The sequence below is a fragment of the Lepus europaeus genome, chromosome 20 (genome assembly GCF_033115175.1).
Source record: "Lepus europaeus isolate LE1 chromosome 20, mLepTim1.pri, whole genome shotgun sequence".
NCBI lineage: Eukaryota > Metazoa > Chordata > Mammalia > Lagomorpha > Leporidae > Lepus > Lepus europaeus.
The window spans coordinates 39,409,407-39,426,077 of NC_084846.1; the positions used below are offsets into that span (position 1 = coordinate 39,409,407).

The 16,671-nt window shown below is 42.0% G+C and overlaps 1 protein-coding gene across 5 annotated transcripts in view; it reads right to left on the reverse strand.

The window, feature by feature from the left end:
- Positions 1–16,671, reverse strand: part of ELMO1 (engulfment and cell motility 1) — a 565,441-nt gene that overhangs the window by 244,619 nt on the left and 304,151 nt on the right. For all 5 annotated transcript variants that reach the window (XM_062178895.1, XM_062178893.1, XM_062178898.1 and 2 more), the window contains exon 15: positions 9,551–9,659. In XM_062178895.1, the coding sequence (XP_062034879.1) occupies positions 9,551–9,659 (109 nt within the window). The remainder of the gene's footprint in view (positions 1–9,550; positions 9,660–16,671) is intronic.

The following is a 16,671-nucleotide window of genomic DNA, read 5'->3' on the forward strand; positions in this document are numbered from 1 at the left end:
TGAAGAAACAGGTGGCCAGAGCTGGACTAGAGTTTAGACGTTTTTGTACCTAGTATCTCTTCAAATTACCATCTTAAAATAGTTTTCTTCTGGTCACTAGGAAAATTACTTTCATTTTAGGTGTGTGTGTGTGTGTGTGTTTGTGCAGAAAGAAAAAAAACAGTGAATGATAAAGCAAGCATAGCAAATTGCCAACACAATAATGGAATCTGGCCAAGGGAAAGACATACGCTATGACTTGAATGTGTTCCCCAGATGCATGAGTTGGAAAACCCCAAACAGTAATGTGGACAGTGTGGACCTTTAGGAGGTGGTTAGGTAATAAGGCCTTTGTCGTCATGAATGGATGAATGGATGAATGGGGTTATCTCAGGAGCAGGTCAGTTATTGTAGAGTGCCTTCACAATGAGTGGGTGCACCCTGCCCATTCATCTCTCTTTCTCATGCATGTGTGTTCCACCATGGGATGCTCAGCACGTTGACCCTCACCAGATGTGGGTCTCTTGATCTTGACTTTGCAGCTTTCAGAAGTGTAAGGAATAAATATCTCTTCTTTATAAACTGCTCGATCCCAGGTATTGTTATAGCAGCACAAAATGGACTAAGATGGTATATAAATGAATTAAATAAAAACTTAGGGGAGTTTATTTGCACTCATTTTCCATTGCTACACTTTAATAATTCTCCCCTCCTTATTCTTTCAAATGGACACAAGAATCATCCTGTGAGGTTTCCACCAGAATTGGTACTTTATTATGGACCTGTACACTAATTTGGAGCCAGTTACATCTTTCTCATAACATTACTATTTTCTTATCAGGAATAAGGCATTTTGTTTATTTACTTGCAACTTTTAAAATATATTTTAGTGACATCCTATATTTTTCTATCTAAATCCAAGGATTATTCTGAAGCAATTTACATTTTCATTGCCACTGCTAAGATAATCTTTTCTTCCATTTTATAATTAACTAATTACTGCTGACATGTGGACAAGCTAACTTTTGTTTACCCATTATCTAGTTGCTGTTCATGACACCGATTCTAATAGCTTTTCTTCTACTTCAGAGACTTCTAGATGGAAAGTCTTACTGTCTACAATGTGAAAAACTTTGTTTCTATCAATGACTACACCTCACATCGGGTCTTCCAGTTCAAGAAATAATGCTGGTGAAGCATCACACTTTACTTCCAGGTTTTCCTGGAAAAGCTGTTTTAGTGTCACTATTTTAAGGACAGGCTGTTTTGTTGCTTTACAGTAGTTTTTTTTTTTTTTAAATGATAGAAATGTGCTGTTATTTCATCATCTTTCATATATAATATGAAAGGTTATCAAATGAAAAGACATCAAATGAATGCTATTTTAGTGTTAATTGAAATGAGCATTGGGCTTTTACATCAAGCTTATTTATGTGATCTGTTTTCTGCATTGAGCTTCTCTTGTTTCCCTGGGATGAAAGAATCTCTGAGCCAAACTCAGGGTCTTCTGTGGGCAAATATGAAGTCTTTTATCACCTTTGCAAGCACTCATCATCCATTTTTTAATTTTATTTTTATTGGCTCTTGTTTTCACCAAGTATTATTTTTCAAAGTCATCTTCAAGCTTTGCTATAAATCATCTTAGTATTTATGGGAATTGGAGCCAGGAAGTACAGATTATTAATAAACAGCAGAAAGTACAGCAAAAGAGACGGAGATAAAATGCTGTGGGAGTAGAGGAGGGTGAGATGCCCTCCCACAGCGGCAGAGTGAAGGAATCACAAGTTGCCCAGGCTGTGCTGGAAATGAAGCAGAGGAGAAGCACTGCTGTAGGGCAGTGGGAGCCTCTGTCCTCAACAGGTCTCTCTCTCTTCATGCAGAAGGTGGGCAAATCTACAGAGCCCTCCTTCCAACCTGGAGGCTTCTCCCCTTAAGGGAATACAGGAATGGATGCCGCTTGGTTGCAGCTATGTATCTGTTCAGAAATAATGTAAAAAAGAGTAAATTCTTTAAAAGCCTAGGATAAATATAGAATATTTTCATCCATTTATAATTGAGATGTGCTTGATATAGCCTCTTTTTACATCGCCAAGTTTAATTTCTCTCAGCAATCACTTCCTATGGAGAAAAATATTTTATTGCCAGTTCAGAAATATCTACAAGTGCTGCCTTCTGCAACATGAACAAGCCACCACATGAATTCTTAAAACAGACACTAAACATACAGAAAGAGTTGGCTTTGCTATAAGATAAATCTCAATGCTCTAAGTCCTTACATATTTAGGTTATTTCCTACAGGAATAGATCATTTCATAGTCGGCACTTGAACTTCATTTCCCCACCTGATTTTTAGATGAGAATATTGATAATGACAACAATGATGATGATGATGTTCCCACGCTACAGATGGGCAGACAAAGAAACCCAAGGTTAACTCTTTTGACAAAAGCCTTCAAAACAACTAACATCTACTCATAGCTTCTGATTCTAAATGCAAGAATCTGACACAAAGCTTTCTTGCCTGGTGATACCATTTTGACAAATCCTGCCAGGTACCTTATACTTATTCTAAACCACCACTTCTGATTACGTTGCTTTTAAAGAATATTTCGCGCATTTACTAGTGAGCCAACCTATCAGTGCAAAGCCTATAAACAAAGAGAAAAATCATCTTCCAAACATGTCTAAGTGCACAGGGACCTTTTCAGCTTGACACGGTGAGATGATGGTAACCCTGATGCAGCATCAACATGTGCACCATCCCATATGGAGTGTGATTTTGCGTCAGCATCTCCTCTTCGAGTTGAATTTGCTTAATTACCAGTTTTTACCCAAATCCATTGGGGGAATAGGATGATTTTTCTTTCTTTTGATGACCAGGAGTGTCTTGACCCTGAAAAGAACCTGAAGGGTCAGGCACACACACAATGATCATAGGCAACAGGTGGAATGACATTTGTATTCTCCCCATGAAAATTTTAATTTGGAACACATTGAATGTAACTTTCTAAAGATGAATTCAGGTTTTAAAATAATGATTTGTTTTTTGTTTTTTAAACTGAAGGTTGAAGTGTTTTACACAAGTGCAAGTAGAAGATGAAACTTCAAGAGAGACTCAAGATCTGAGAGTGCTCTGCTTTCCACAGAGCAGGAGAACATGCTAAGATGTGGAACAAAAAAGATCTATGGGAGGTGGAATTGTCAAAAACCAAGTTCCCTGAACTTTCTTGAGCCAGAATGTTCCACAAATGAAAGTGATAGATAGTATTTCTCACAGCACAAAAACTCCCCATGTCCCAGTGCTCGGTGTCTACTCTAATTGCTGCTGCTTCCAGTTGCTGTTTTCTGTTACTTGCTCAAGCAGAGGTGTCTGTGTGATGAATTGAACAAGGTGCTCAGCACCACTGGTGCGTTATAATAAATATTGCCACCAAAAGACAAAATAAGGAAATGGTGAATATTTTCATAATGTGCAATGTAAGTTCCTTTGACACATTTTTTAAAAACAGAGACGTGCTTATTAAATATTAATCTAATTATAAATAGTCAAACAAGTGAAGATGGAAAGATTTTTTCAAGAAATATGAAGGTTTCAATCTGCAATGTCTACCATTCTGTCTTCAAAATATACCTGAGAATAACTCATCAAAAAAGGGTAGCTGAGAAAGTGGAAAGATCTATTTGCTAAAGGTAAACTAATGTAATGCAGCCCTGGTGTCTCAGTGATAAAAAAGAAATGCATTATAATCAAACCTCAGTTTCTGTTTTTCTGCAACTTTTGATACTGCTTCATTAAAAAACAAATACTAGTGTATTCCCCGGCTCCCAATAAAGATAAATGACAGAGGATTATACCCTGACAGCAATTTGTTATAGCTTTCTGCATCAGTAAGGAAAGTGCAGAAAAAACTTTTTAAAAATAAGACAGAATTCAGGGCTCCAAATAGTTACTCCTCCCATCTGACAGAACTCCAGTTTTCTTTAGCTGTGTCTAGTAATCTAATCCTCTCTTGTAATCTAAGAAGGCTGATTTCACCTCCAGTCTAGGTAGCAGGTAATGACTGATCTGACCTCCAGATGGCCCCATTCACCTCATCTATGGCTACAATAGGGACTGGTACAGGCCATGGTGCCAGTTAGTGAGACATGGCGCTGGAGACATTCCCACACACTAGGAGAGATGCACTTAAGAGTCACTTGTTCCTCTGGACATAGGATAGAAGCCACCATTTGGCTATCAGCAGAACAGAAAGATGGAAAGAGCCTTGGTGCCTGATGACATCACCGAACCATTAACATTAGTTCTAGGACTGAATCAGCTCTGGACTTATGTAGTAAATGTTCTTCTTGCATAGGCCAATTTGAGTTGGGATTTCTATTATTTGCAGGTGAAATCATCCTAACTGCTGCATTATCAGGGCCAAGGTGAAGGTAAGGTAACCTTTTCCTTGCTGATGGCCTTGTATATGTATATATGTATATATCATGCTCTTGTCACACCCAGAAAACATGATCCAGTTCTAGAGTTTTATGTGCTGATGGGACACTTCTTCCTACTGAAACCTCCTATTGATTTTCACTACCCATGAGGTAAAGTCCCAACCCCTCGTTCAGGCAAATACTTATGATTTAACGGCTGGCATTTAGCTAGCAGTTAGGATGCCACTCAAGATGCTTGGATACCACATCAGAGTACTTGAGTTCCATACTTGCCCCTGGCCCATAGCTTCCTGCTAATGGGAGGCAACAGTGCTTTCTCCAATAATTGAGTTTTTGAAACCTGAACTGACTTTCAGCTCTTGGCTTCATTGTGGACACTTGAGGAGTGAGCCAGAAGATGGGAACCCTCTCTCTTTCTCTGTCTCTCCTTTCTAATTAATTAATCCTGAAAATAAGAAAAGGACTCCAGTACACCTAAGCTACTGAGCCTGCTCTCTCTTAAACATGCTTAGAACATTTATGTTAGCCTACAGTTAGGAAAAATTACCTAATGCAAAGGCTATTTTACAGCCCAGTTGAGTATCTCACATAATTTACTGAAAACTGTGCTAAATGTTAAACCAGAATGGTTGTATAGGGAGACTTTCACACCATCTTAAAGTCAAAAAGCTGAACCATTGCAAGTTAGGGGCCATCTGCACAACTTAGGCTATGGCATCCATGGCCATGTCCAGATTCCTAAGCACTTCTCTTTGTGATTTACCAAATTGAAACTAAGGCAAAACATGTGCCTTGCTATCAAAAGAGCCTCAAGAAAAAGGGAGATGAAAAGGAATAATTTTAGCTGATACACAGAAAACAAACGAGAAATTATTCCATGTCCTGGTTTCAGTTGTCACTTACACCAGAGCACCCTCTCCACTTCAGTTAATGTGTACTTTGCTCACTGACAGTGAGATTCTATGACTTGCAAAACAACTACCCATCTTCAAGTAAGGCAACATCCATTTAAGCCTCCCACTAGCAGGAAATGTCTTTATTTTATAGATAAGGAACCAGAAGTTCAGAACAGAGAAAAAACATGCCTAAGGCACGTAATTAGTAGATGAGCTGTGATTCAAAGATGGGACATTCAGATGTCCAATGTAACCACTGTACTTTCCTGCCTCTTTCTAGCTGTTCTTTGGGCATACTGGATACCAATTTGAGCTCAGTGACCCTAGACAATATCCAATGAGTACATGTTTTCCCTTCATTAATAAACATAGAGGGTATTGATCTTGAAACACTTGCAGGGGTGTTAAAGACTTCAAATAACTGATAAAATATGCTTCTGAGAACACAAATAGATTTTTTTAGGCCACACTATGTCTCTTGTAAAGCTAACAATTGGGAAGCAGAAAAATCACGCTTTTTATAAAGCAACCTAAAAACATACATAAATATTTGGTATCAGTAATTTAATTGATCGTTAATATGTTTGCTTTAAACACCAAAATATAATTGGTATTTCAGAAGTGAGCGTCCCCAAGAGACTTAAAGTCAAAAGAGAAAATGTTTCTAGAAAGTTGAATCTTTCTTCTTTTGTGAACATCCCTTTTCTTCCTCAGTTAGATTTTTAACTGAGTACTCCTTCAGTCTCAGCTCTTGCTGAGAGAATGAGAATGACCGTGGTTGTCAAGGTCAATCTTTAACATGATCTAAGAAGTGCTTAAACCACGAATTCAGCAATGGAGAAAAATAGATGCAACTAAGCCACAAAAGATGAATTTGTGTGCGAAACTAATTTTCCTCACAAGAAAAATAGATATCTCCTTCAATATAAGGGCACATTTAGATTTTTTTTTCATATTAGTAACTTATTTAATATGGCAGTGGGCAAAGGACAATCTATTAAAAAGTAATTTTCCCCTTACCACAGGGTATTCTATCATTTGATGTCTAGCAGTCAATCACAACACAGCAATCCTTTAATATTTCATGAGCAGAAAACAACTCATTTGGGCATGTAGACTTGAAATGTGAAAGTTGTTTCTAATCCTTGAAAAATGTCCAGAATGGCCTTTGCAGCTGATGGCAAGCAAAAGGTAAAACCAAAAACTTGAACTTCAATTAATTAAAACACTGCACAGGGGCCGGTGCTGTGGTGTAGTAGGCTAAGCCTTCACATGTAGTGACAGCATCCCATATGGGCTGTGGTTCATGTCCCAGCTGTTTCTCTTCCAATCCAGCTCTCTTCTTATGGCCTGGGAGAGCAGTAGAAGATGGCCCAAGTTCTTGCATCTATGTTAGGGACCTGGAAGAAGCTCCTGGCTCCTGGTTTCAGATCAGCCTAGCTCCAGCCACTGTGACCATTTGGAGAGTGAACCAGCAGATGGAAGATTTTCTCTCTCTGTCTCTCCCTCTCTCTGTCTGTAACTCTACCTCTCAAATAAATAAATGAAATCTTTCAAAAAACACAGCACAAATAATGCTTTAGGACAGAAAATGGACACTTATTAAAAAGTCTAATGTCTTACAAACTCATAGGAAAAAGGTGAGTCCCAGCTCTTCTCACACTTTCTGATATCATAAGGTATTCTCTGAAGTTTCAGTGACAGGGGCTGAGTAGGGTCCTCCTGTGTCCCTGCAGTGTCCATCACTGCCCTGGACCATCAGAAGCACTCAAAGGATTTGCACTGAGCAAATAAATACAGGTGTTTGGTATTTCCCGATGAAGGAAAAATACCCTGACAAGGCCAGGCTCCAGCTGTCCCAGGCCAGCTTCACTGCAGAGTCCAGCCTGAGCAAGTGCCAAGCGAATGTGGCAGAATGCTTGGGGTCTTCTCTGCACCAGAAAGTGGGAGATGAAAGAGCCCACAGTGCAAGAACATCTCCTGGGCTCCCCATGGCACTGGCCTTCATAGCCACTCTATCATCCCAGCCAATAGGAATGGAGCTCTGTCCTGTTTCCCTGATTGACTACCAGGATCCTCAAAAGACCAACAGGACTGCTCTATACCTGCCAGAAGTCAGACCTTTTTCCCTGTTATGTGCCCAACCCCACGCCCATGCACAGAGTGAACAGTCACCGGAGTGGGACTGTCTGCTCAGACTCCCACCACCGTTGTTCCCCTCCACCAACCAGGTGGGGTCTCGCTGGTGCAATCAAGTCCACATATACCCTGCCTATGCACATTCAGGAATGTGACCCTCTTCCAAGTTCACCTCCTCTGGTTGAACATTATCTGTCCCTAAGGGGCTCCACTCACTGCTATCACTGCGATTGCAATCACAAAATGAACACAGCTACTCAGAAGGTCACCCCAAATACTACCAAGCCGTTCCTAGATATTCCACTCTGGGAATGTTGTGGGTATGGAACAGCCCGGTAAGGTCAGTGGGTGATTTACCAAAGGACATGGAAGTCTTAAGTAGAACCCAGCTCCCCCTTATTCCCAACACTGTCCTTCTCCTATACCACCCATTTTATGGGTTAACCTTTAGCATAAGAGGCAGATGTCCCTGGGCAAGGAGAAGAGCAGAAAGCTGGGTACAGCACATCACAGCACGAAGGTCAGGCCTTCTGCTGCTCTCAAGAGGAGGGTAAGCAGCCAGAACATGTTAGGGAGGACGGAAAAGCAAGGGGCAAGAAGGGCAGTGCCCAGCATTATCATGGACACAGAAATCCCAGCCTAGTGGAGCACAACTACCCGCTAGTTCCTGAAAAACTCAGATAGCCTGGAAATGTTTTTTAGCAAGGGACTTTCAACCATTCCCCTGTAAAAGTGAGATAAACGTGAAATAGTCGCAGCTATCAGATGGAGGAATTCAGTAGGATTTGTTCGATTTAGTACTTACATGCTTAAGCTGAATACACAGTGATACTGCAGCCTGAAGTCTCAAGGAGTTACTTTAATTACAGAGTAGATATGATAATTCATGTCAAGGATCCATGTAAACTGAAATCTTAACATTTAGTGAGCAATAAACCAGAGTAGATTAACATAGGAATCCCTCAGGTCAGGGTGCTACTGTTTTAATGCAAAAGTTTCTTGTTGGGGCTCATGTGTAATGAATTGTCATGGCAGCTCCAACATCTTTCCACTAGCTACACTTGCTGGAGGTAGGTAAGCTCTCCTTCTGGGTCAAACAGTCTTACGTCCTAGCTTTTTTCTTACTAAATGCTACATTTTCTAGTTTATCTGAGTAGCACCTGTAATCAGTTCTACTCTGCAAATAAAATATAACTCTCTTTCCAATGGAATTATCTGATTCCTTTCCATTCATTATGTCATACCATTACCCTAAGCTCTCAAGCAAGCAAATACATTCACAGTAATACCAGACACCGCAACATTTTTTCTGGTCTATATAGTCTTCTCTTGCAACTTGTGTTACCAGGCCTATGTGGAAAGATATATATGTGACAATTCTGTAGGTATGGGAGGGGAAATATACTTTCAATATACCTTAACACACTTTAAAGAGAGTCAACATTGACAATGACAATGGGGGCAGGTTAAATCATATATACCATCATGGGTTAAAACCAAATGATGCCACTGAGCAAAATGCAGGAAACTTATTATCCCTCGTTCTCTAGGACGTCCTCTTATAAACTGTGTAATGAAAGTAAGAAAGAGCAAGAAGCATAACGCTGGTCGAATATTTCATTTTCAGTTACTCACTTTCTTAGAGAAAGTATTCCAAACAACAGAAACACTGGCAGCAAGAGAATTTCATTAAGGCATTCAATTTTCTTTATAGAGAAAAACGATTTTGCAAGAAGGAAAAGAAAATGATCTACTGTTCAGTTATAAATTGGTATTTAAAAAAAAAGAAATCCATAGATCTTTTCCTTAAACAGCAACAGGGCTATTTTAATACATACTCAATTTTGTATTATTTGAAATTCAGCCACAATACCTGCACATTTCTCCAGTCCTACAGGCTCTAAGAATGTTTCTATCCAGAGCCGACTCTGCAGAAATGCATACGCTAAAAACCTGAGCCCAAAAGTAGGTCTTCTGCAGCGATGAGTACACGGAACTGCTGGCCCCACGGGAATTCTCTGTGTATGTTGAGACCAAACCCTGGAAGATGAGCCTCTGCCAAGCTTTCACCCATGTGCGAAGCAAGTTGTACTTACGCAGCTCGCCCACTTTCAAGATCTCACACAGCATCTTGGTCAGCTCTATACTACTGCGGCCAAAGGGACACTCATGCTTATCTTCTCGGCTACTGTTCTCCAGCACAATCTGCAGTGGAAAAAGAAAATAAGTCACCAAGTGAATTCAGTGGCTGGAAACATCGGGACATGGCTCCACTCCAACAGAGACAGAAGCATACGGACATCTATGCCAGGTCCCCAAACACAGACTCTCGTGGCCAGGACAAAATAGTACACCATGTACAAAGGGCCTAAAATTCTCACGTTTTCCAAAACTCCCAGGACACACTCTGATCTGTAAGAAAACAGTTTCCTTAGATGCTGTGGAGACTTTTCCAAAACAACTCTTTACTGAGTGACAAAGCTACTGTCTTGTCTTCCAAGCACTTCCCTTCCCTTCCAATAGCTGTTCTCCAAACTCTTCCCCAGTAAGAGTCGCCTGGCACCCCCGTGCCCACTATTCCAGCATTTCGATTGTACACTTCCTGCATAGGTTTCTTTCTTTCTTTAAATTTATTTTTTACAAATTTTTAAATTTAAATTTTTAGTTTTTAGCAGATTCAGTGTGATTTGTAGCTACAATTCTAAGAACAAAATGATATTTCCCTCTCTCTGTCTCTCTCTCTCTGCAGAGATTTCTGGGTTCTTAGAAGGTCTCACTCCCTGGTATTGTTTGAAAGGTGTCTGGGGAATGTGTGATACAAACCAGACCAAGTCCTTTCCTGAGACTTCACATACCAAAGGGAGAAAAGCAGCCACCTCTGATGGTGCCCACTGAGGATGGTTCAGGAGTTTCAGGCAAAAAAAAAAAAAAAAAGAAAGAAAGAAAGAAAGAAAATGAGGCCAAATGCAAAGGAAAGCAGACACGAGAGACAGTGTCTCCACTTACTCCTGAAGTATAACTGCTTCCCTGACCCATGGTCTACGTGTTCTATCAGTCCCCAAAATATCTCCATCCATTTAATAAATTCACATCTTTCCCCAAACTAGTTAAAGATATTCCTATCACTTATATCCAAGAGAACCACTCTACACATAAATTAAAAGTAGAACAAAACAAAGCTCTAAAGTTATTCCACTTCAAATTCATATGTCAAGAAAAAGAACAGTACCTGAGGGTATTCCTTATATTACAAAAGAACCAATTTATCCATGGCTGAAGCTGTTCCCAAAACTCTTAGGCAGTAATAGTTGCCTGGCACCGCCTTACTGGTTACAATACTTTGAATGTTGGTCTCAGCAGCATCTGCAGTCATGCTGCATAGTGTCTTTTTTTTTAAAAAAGATTTATTTATTTTATTTAAAAGTCAGAGTTAAATAGAGAGAGAAGAGAGGCAGAGAGAGAGAGAGAGAAGGAGAAAGAGAGAGAGTCTTCCATCTGCTGGTTCCCTCCCCAGTTGGCCACAACAGCCTGAGCTGCACCAATCTGAAGCCAGGAGCCAGGAGCTTCCTCTAGGTCTTCCCACATGGGTGCAGGGGCCCAAGGACTTGGGCCATCTTCTACTGCTTTCCCAGGCCATAGCAGAGAGCTGGATGGAAAGTGGAGCAGCCAGGACTGTAACTGGCTCCCATATGGGATGTCGGCACTGCAGGCAGCGGCTCTACCCACTACAATACAGCACCGGCCCTGCATAGTGTCTTAATGCTCCTCAGGACTCTTCAGTGGTAAGGATGGTGTTTCAGTCACTCAATCAACAATATTAACTGAGCACTTATTATCTCCCAGGGAGACAGCTGTGCCCCATAAAATAAGAAGCAAAATAGAAAAGGGTTCTGAATTCATTGCGTACCCATTCTAATTAAGGGAGCCAGATTGACAACAAAAGAGATAGAAAGAGTTTATTACAAGGACTATGGAAAAAATATACTTGTTGAGATGATAAAGAGCAAGGAGGCAGGCTTGGGAGGAGAGCTTAGATAATTACAGCGTAAAGGAAGGTTCTGTGACATTTGAGAATGAAAGGCTGAGAAAGATCTTGCTGTGTGAAGGGCTATGAGACAGAACATTCCAAGTTCCCAGCAGAGGGATCGAGCTCAGAGTCCGTGGGGTGGGTAGGGTGTACTCTGGGTAGACCAGCACACTGCTGATCGACAATGTAGTGGTGTCCAGAGTCCCCACCGTGCCAAGCAGCAGTTCACGTTCCAGGAGCCTGGACAGGGAGGGCAGGAGCAGAGTAATCCAGGGACATTTGAACAGCAAGAGAGAGGCAGCCAGAACAGAAGACTCAGGGAGGGGAAGACGTTCAATAAGGAGATAAAAGGAAGAAAGGCTGGAAGGAGGGAAGAAAGAAGGGGAAGTAAATGACATTGCTATCAACAGGATACTTACAGCAAGGGCAGAAATGACAACAGCTCAATCAATACAGGGTAAGTGGTTTCAAATGAAGGAGTAGGATTTTAATAAAATGTGCCCCAATTATTTTCTATATAAACCAAATACCACACCCATAACACACACCCACACATACACACGCACACACACACTCTTCAAGGGTCTTCAAAACCTCATGAAGAATGTGTATTTTGAAAAAAATAGGCACCAGTGTCAACATTTTTGGACCAAAATAAATGTATCTCATAAGCTTTTTGAAATACATTTATATATGTATATATCATTATATTTATATCCACAGTCCTCCAAGCACAAAGTCAACTGTTTCCATTTGGAAACAGCATTGCATTTTTAATCCGGCCGCACTAACAACATACATAAATAATCTCTTCTCACCCCATGCATCATGAGCAGCATGCACAGCCTTCCTCATTATCACTTTATCACCCTTAGGACTGTCCAAAGAGACAATGAATCATTCCGTTTTGTGGAGTTCCTCAACCACTTGCAGCATATGCTCGCATAAATAACTGTACATTGAAAATCATCATGAACAGAGCTGTTCTGTCTTTGGGTTCTGTGAAAATAATTCTCCCTCACAGTCCCTGTAGGGAAAATACATATGGGTGATTTGGGACCCTGAGAAAGTGACTGGAAACTCCCAGTACACCCCTTCTCATGCAGAGCAGGGAACAGCCATGGCCACAGAGTTCCCAAGAGCCTGAGACCTCTGCACATCTCGTCTCCATCTTCCTGAGCGAGGGGAGTCTGGACCCGTCACTCTCTGCCTTTTACGGGAACCCATTCTGCTTTACCAAAAAAATCCGGATCAGGAAGCAGGAGAGGACACAACTAAATTCCCCCCCATCAGTGAGTGTTATTTTTCTTTTGAGACAGCCAGATCAGGCAGCAAATCTCAATCTACTTATGACAGGAAACCAACGGAAATAAACAGAGCAAGAAGACAGAGATAGCAAAAGACAGGAGACAGATAATGTGCTGCCCTCTGTGGGCTCCCCGCTCCCAGGGAACACATTCCCTTGTATTTCACATTAACATCCTATTAACATTTCATGAGCACATCAATATTTAATGAGGATGTGATCTGCATACACTGTAAGTAGAATTACGGCAGCCAATAAATGTTCAGGAAACATTTCCAAGGCACAGTTTATTAGCAGGCACTAAATTAAGTGGTAATTTAAGTAATCAATATGTAAATCAACTTGGAGGAGTCCTTCTCTTTATTTTTTAATGTCCCATCTCTCTTATCATATTTATCCACCTTAAGAAAAATAAACCCTCCTTCTTGACTGAGCTCTGTAGTCAAGGCAGACACAAATACCACAAACATTTAAAATTACTTGTCTGCGTTTTAATGTCAACATACTGAGAATGTCTCTCAATTTCCAACATCTCACTAAATCCCAGCCCTTCTGAAACGAAACTTTCCCATCTCATTTATCTCCCTGAAGACGAATAACAGCTCCTCAGGGTGAGTGACCCAAGCTGCTATGAAATGCCCCCAAAGATCTGATCTCCATAAATTCTGGGCTCCCTGTGGAGTGCTTGGTGCTGCTTCTCATTCTCCAGTTGTGTGGAGCAGGAACTATTAGGCTTGTGAGTACAAGGCCAGCCGTCCTCACTGCTCACCCCTTCCTGGGCTCCAGGGACTACCCCAGCTTGTCACTACCATTTCAGCAGCGCCTTGCTGATTTATATTCAGCTGCTTGTCCCCGACAGGCTCTCTTCCACCTTCTGGTGACGGCTGCCCACTGGGGCTGTGTCTAATGCAGCCTGCATTGCCGGTGGCAAGCCCCGAGGTGAAGCTCCAGGGCTTCTCCAATCCCTGCCATCTGGGGAGGCCTCCTCTCCTCTCTAACCTGGGTCAGGTGAAGCACAGCCGACTCCTCACGGCCCAGCGAGGACAGCAGGCGCAGTGGTGCTGTCTTCTTCCCAAAGAGAGGGGACAGTGGGTCTTGCCCCAGCTCTGACATAAAGCTACTTTGGGAAGCACAATGTGGAGACTCTAGGCAAAGCTTCCACTAACAAGTGAAGGCTTGTACAAGCTTTGCGTCTCTTGGTAACATATGCAGACGTTCATAAAACCCACCTCACGGAACTGCTGTGCCTATCAAGTTACACAAGCAAGGCACAGTGCCTAAAACAGACGCCACAGAGGACATGTGGCTATTATTAATAATAATTATTATTACTATTATTCCTCTCTCTCTCTCTCTCTCTCTCTCTCTCTCCCCCTGTGTGATCCTTGGAAAACATTTCACACAACACTTTTACCTGCAACTAGCCCACAACCACAGCTCTGAGACTGACCGACCCTGAGAATGGGCCTCTGGGGACACAGGAACCAAAGCCAGAGGCTTTTTAACCATACAAGAGAGGCATACAAGAAAGTGGGAAACCAGCCTACACCTGAAACGCAAGATAGGAGGTCCCACACACTCTCCCAGAGGAGGAATTCAGGGAGGTGCGAGTGTAGAGTGTGAACAAGGACCCTGAGGACCAGGTCAGCTCATGGCACAATGATTCTAGCAGTCAAATCCCATTACTAAGCAGGTTCAGCCACCACAGGACTCCTGTCCTGAGGCCCTTGTCAACCCCCACGAGCCTGAAAAACCTGTCTCCTGATCCACTAAAGGGAAAAGCCAGTCTTATTCTATATTAAACCTATCAGCGAACTAACAAAATCCTGACTTGTAGCAGTGAGATTCACCCACAGCCAGACAGGGAGGGTTCCACACCAGCAACAGATCAGGAAACAGCCAGAACAAAGCTTTAACCCTCAGATCACATGCATATAGGTTAGGCAAGCAGTCAGTGAATAAAGAGAGGTTTCCATCTCTAGCCTGGCAACCTAACTCCACCCCCTCACATGCCAATCCTCTATCATGATGCTCCCAAGTCTCCTCCACTGCGAACGCCATGAGCAGCTGCACACCACGCAAATGGAGATGCCATGCAAACCTTCTCAGAGACATCACACACACGAAGCCTTCCCAAACTCCACTCTGGGCACCACCTTCTACCCTGTACAGGGGACTCCTGAGCTGGGGGGTGAATTCCTCTCTCCTTGGGCAGATCCCCATGGCGTGCATCCCTCCTCGTGGGGCTGCCCACATTCACGTCTGAATGCGCACTCTCCTTGCATCTCTTAATAAATCCTGCTCCATGCTTGTACTTCATCTGTGTGTCCGAATTCTTAGCTTGTGTGGAGGTGAGAATCTGGACTCAAACATCCAGGGACCGTGTCCCCAGCACTTGAAGTGGTGATCCAGCCCACAACGACATCAGCAAGACCCTGATCTCCTCCAAGATCCAAGAGGAAACTGGTTTTGTTTTCTCTTACAGAGCCTCGGCATCCAGGAAAGAATCACTTCTCCATTCTCCCTTGCTACCACAGCTAACGATGATTGGTCCCCAGAAAGCCAGAGGCATGCACATGAGAGGTTAATTGTGCACATGAATTTTGAACAAGTCCATGGAATTAAACAAACATGCCAAAGCCCTAATATGAAGATTTTAAATGAGCAGAGAAAGGACATTAAAATTATAGAAAGCATGCCAAGCAGGAAAACAAAACAGAACAACTTAGAGTCAAAGGCTGCTGGCACACTGGATCTGCCTACAAGGTCCCAGAGTGATGCCCCCAAGTAAATAAACTTAAAAAGAATAAAAGCTTTAAGATTGCAGGCAGTGGGCCACAAAAGATAAACTGCCACTTACATTTACAGAGAGCAGGTATCTCTCAGGTTCTATTCCAAGGGCTTTGCACTGACTGTCTCATTCCAGGTGTAAGAACTAATACAAGACAGAAACACCGCACTACCCCATGTCACAGATGGGAAACACAGACTGAGATGTTGCATGACTGGGCCAAGGTCTCACTGCACAGACGTGAACAGACCCAGCATGGGAACTGAGGGGGCCTGACCCCAGAGCACGCAGTGTTGGTTACTGTTCCCTAATAAAAAGGAAAAGAAAAATGGTAAAAATGCTTTGATGAGGAAAGGCCTTCTGCTAACAGAGCAGTGAACAGCAGTGTGACTCTGCATAGATATGAACGTCCTGGATCTAATTCTAACTGACAAAGTCCACTTCTTGTGATGATATGCACCTTCCTTCACCTCAGTTTGCTCCTGGAAAAATGATGGTGGAATGCCTACCCACAGAGGATTGTAAAGGTTAAATGAAAAAACAAAAACAAAAACAAAACGGTGAGATCTCTTTAGTGCCTGAAACATTGCACACACTTAATCATGCAGATGATCGATACTAATATTGTTATAATAACTACATGAACTCTTATTTGAAGGTGTTACCACTCCCATTTCTGAAATATTCTTGTATCTCTAGGGCAGAGCTATTGGAAAAACACAACAAAAAGCAACACACAATTGCTATAGAGATTATTAATCTTCCTCCTTGGCAAAATAAGGGCTCAGATGGAATAAATAGCCTGAAATTATTTGAACACCTCTTTGGAACATTGATTCTCAAACATTAGTAGGTAAGAGAATCACCTAGAAGACTTATGTAGACAATGACTGATGCGCCTGGCCCTCAGAGTTTCTGATTCCTTAGGACTGGAGTGGAGCCCGTGGATTTACAAATATAACAAGTTTCCAGATGATACCGCTGGTCTGGGGAAACTCAATGACAACCGCTGCTCTAGAACCAATCATTCTCAAACTCTAGTGTGCCTCAGAATCACTGTAGGGCTTAAGAAACATGGTCTGCTGGGCAGCTC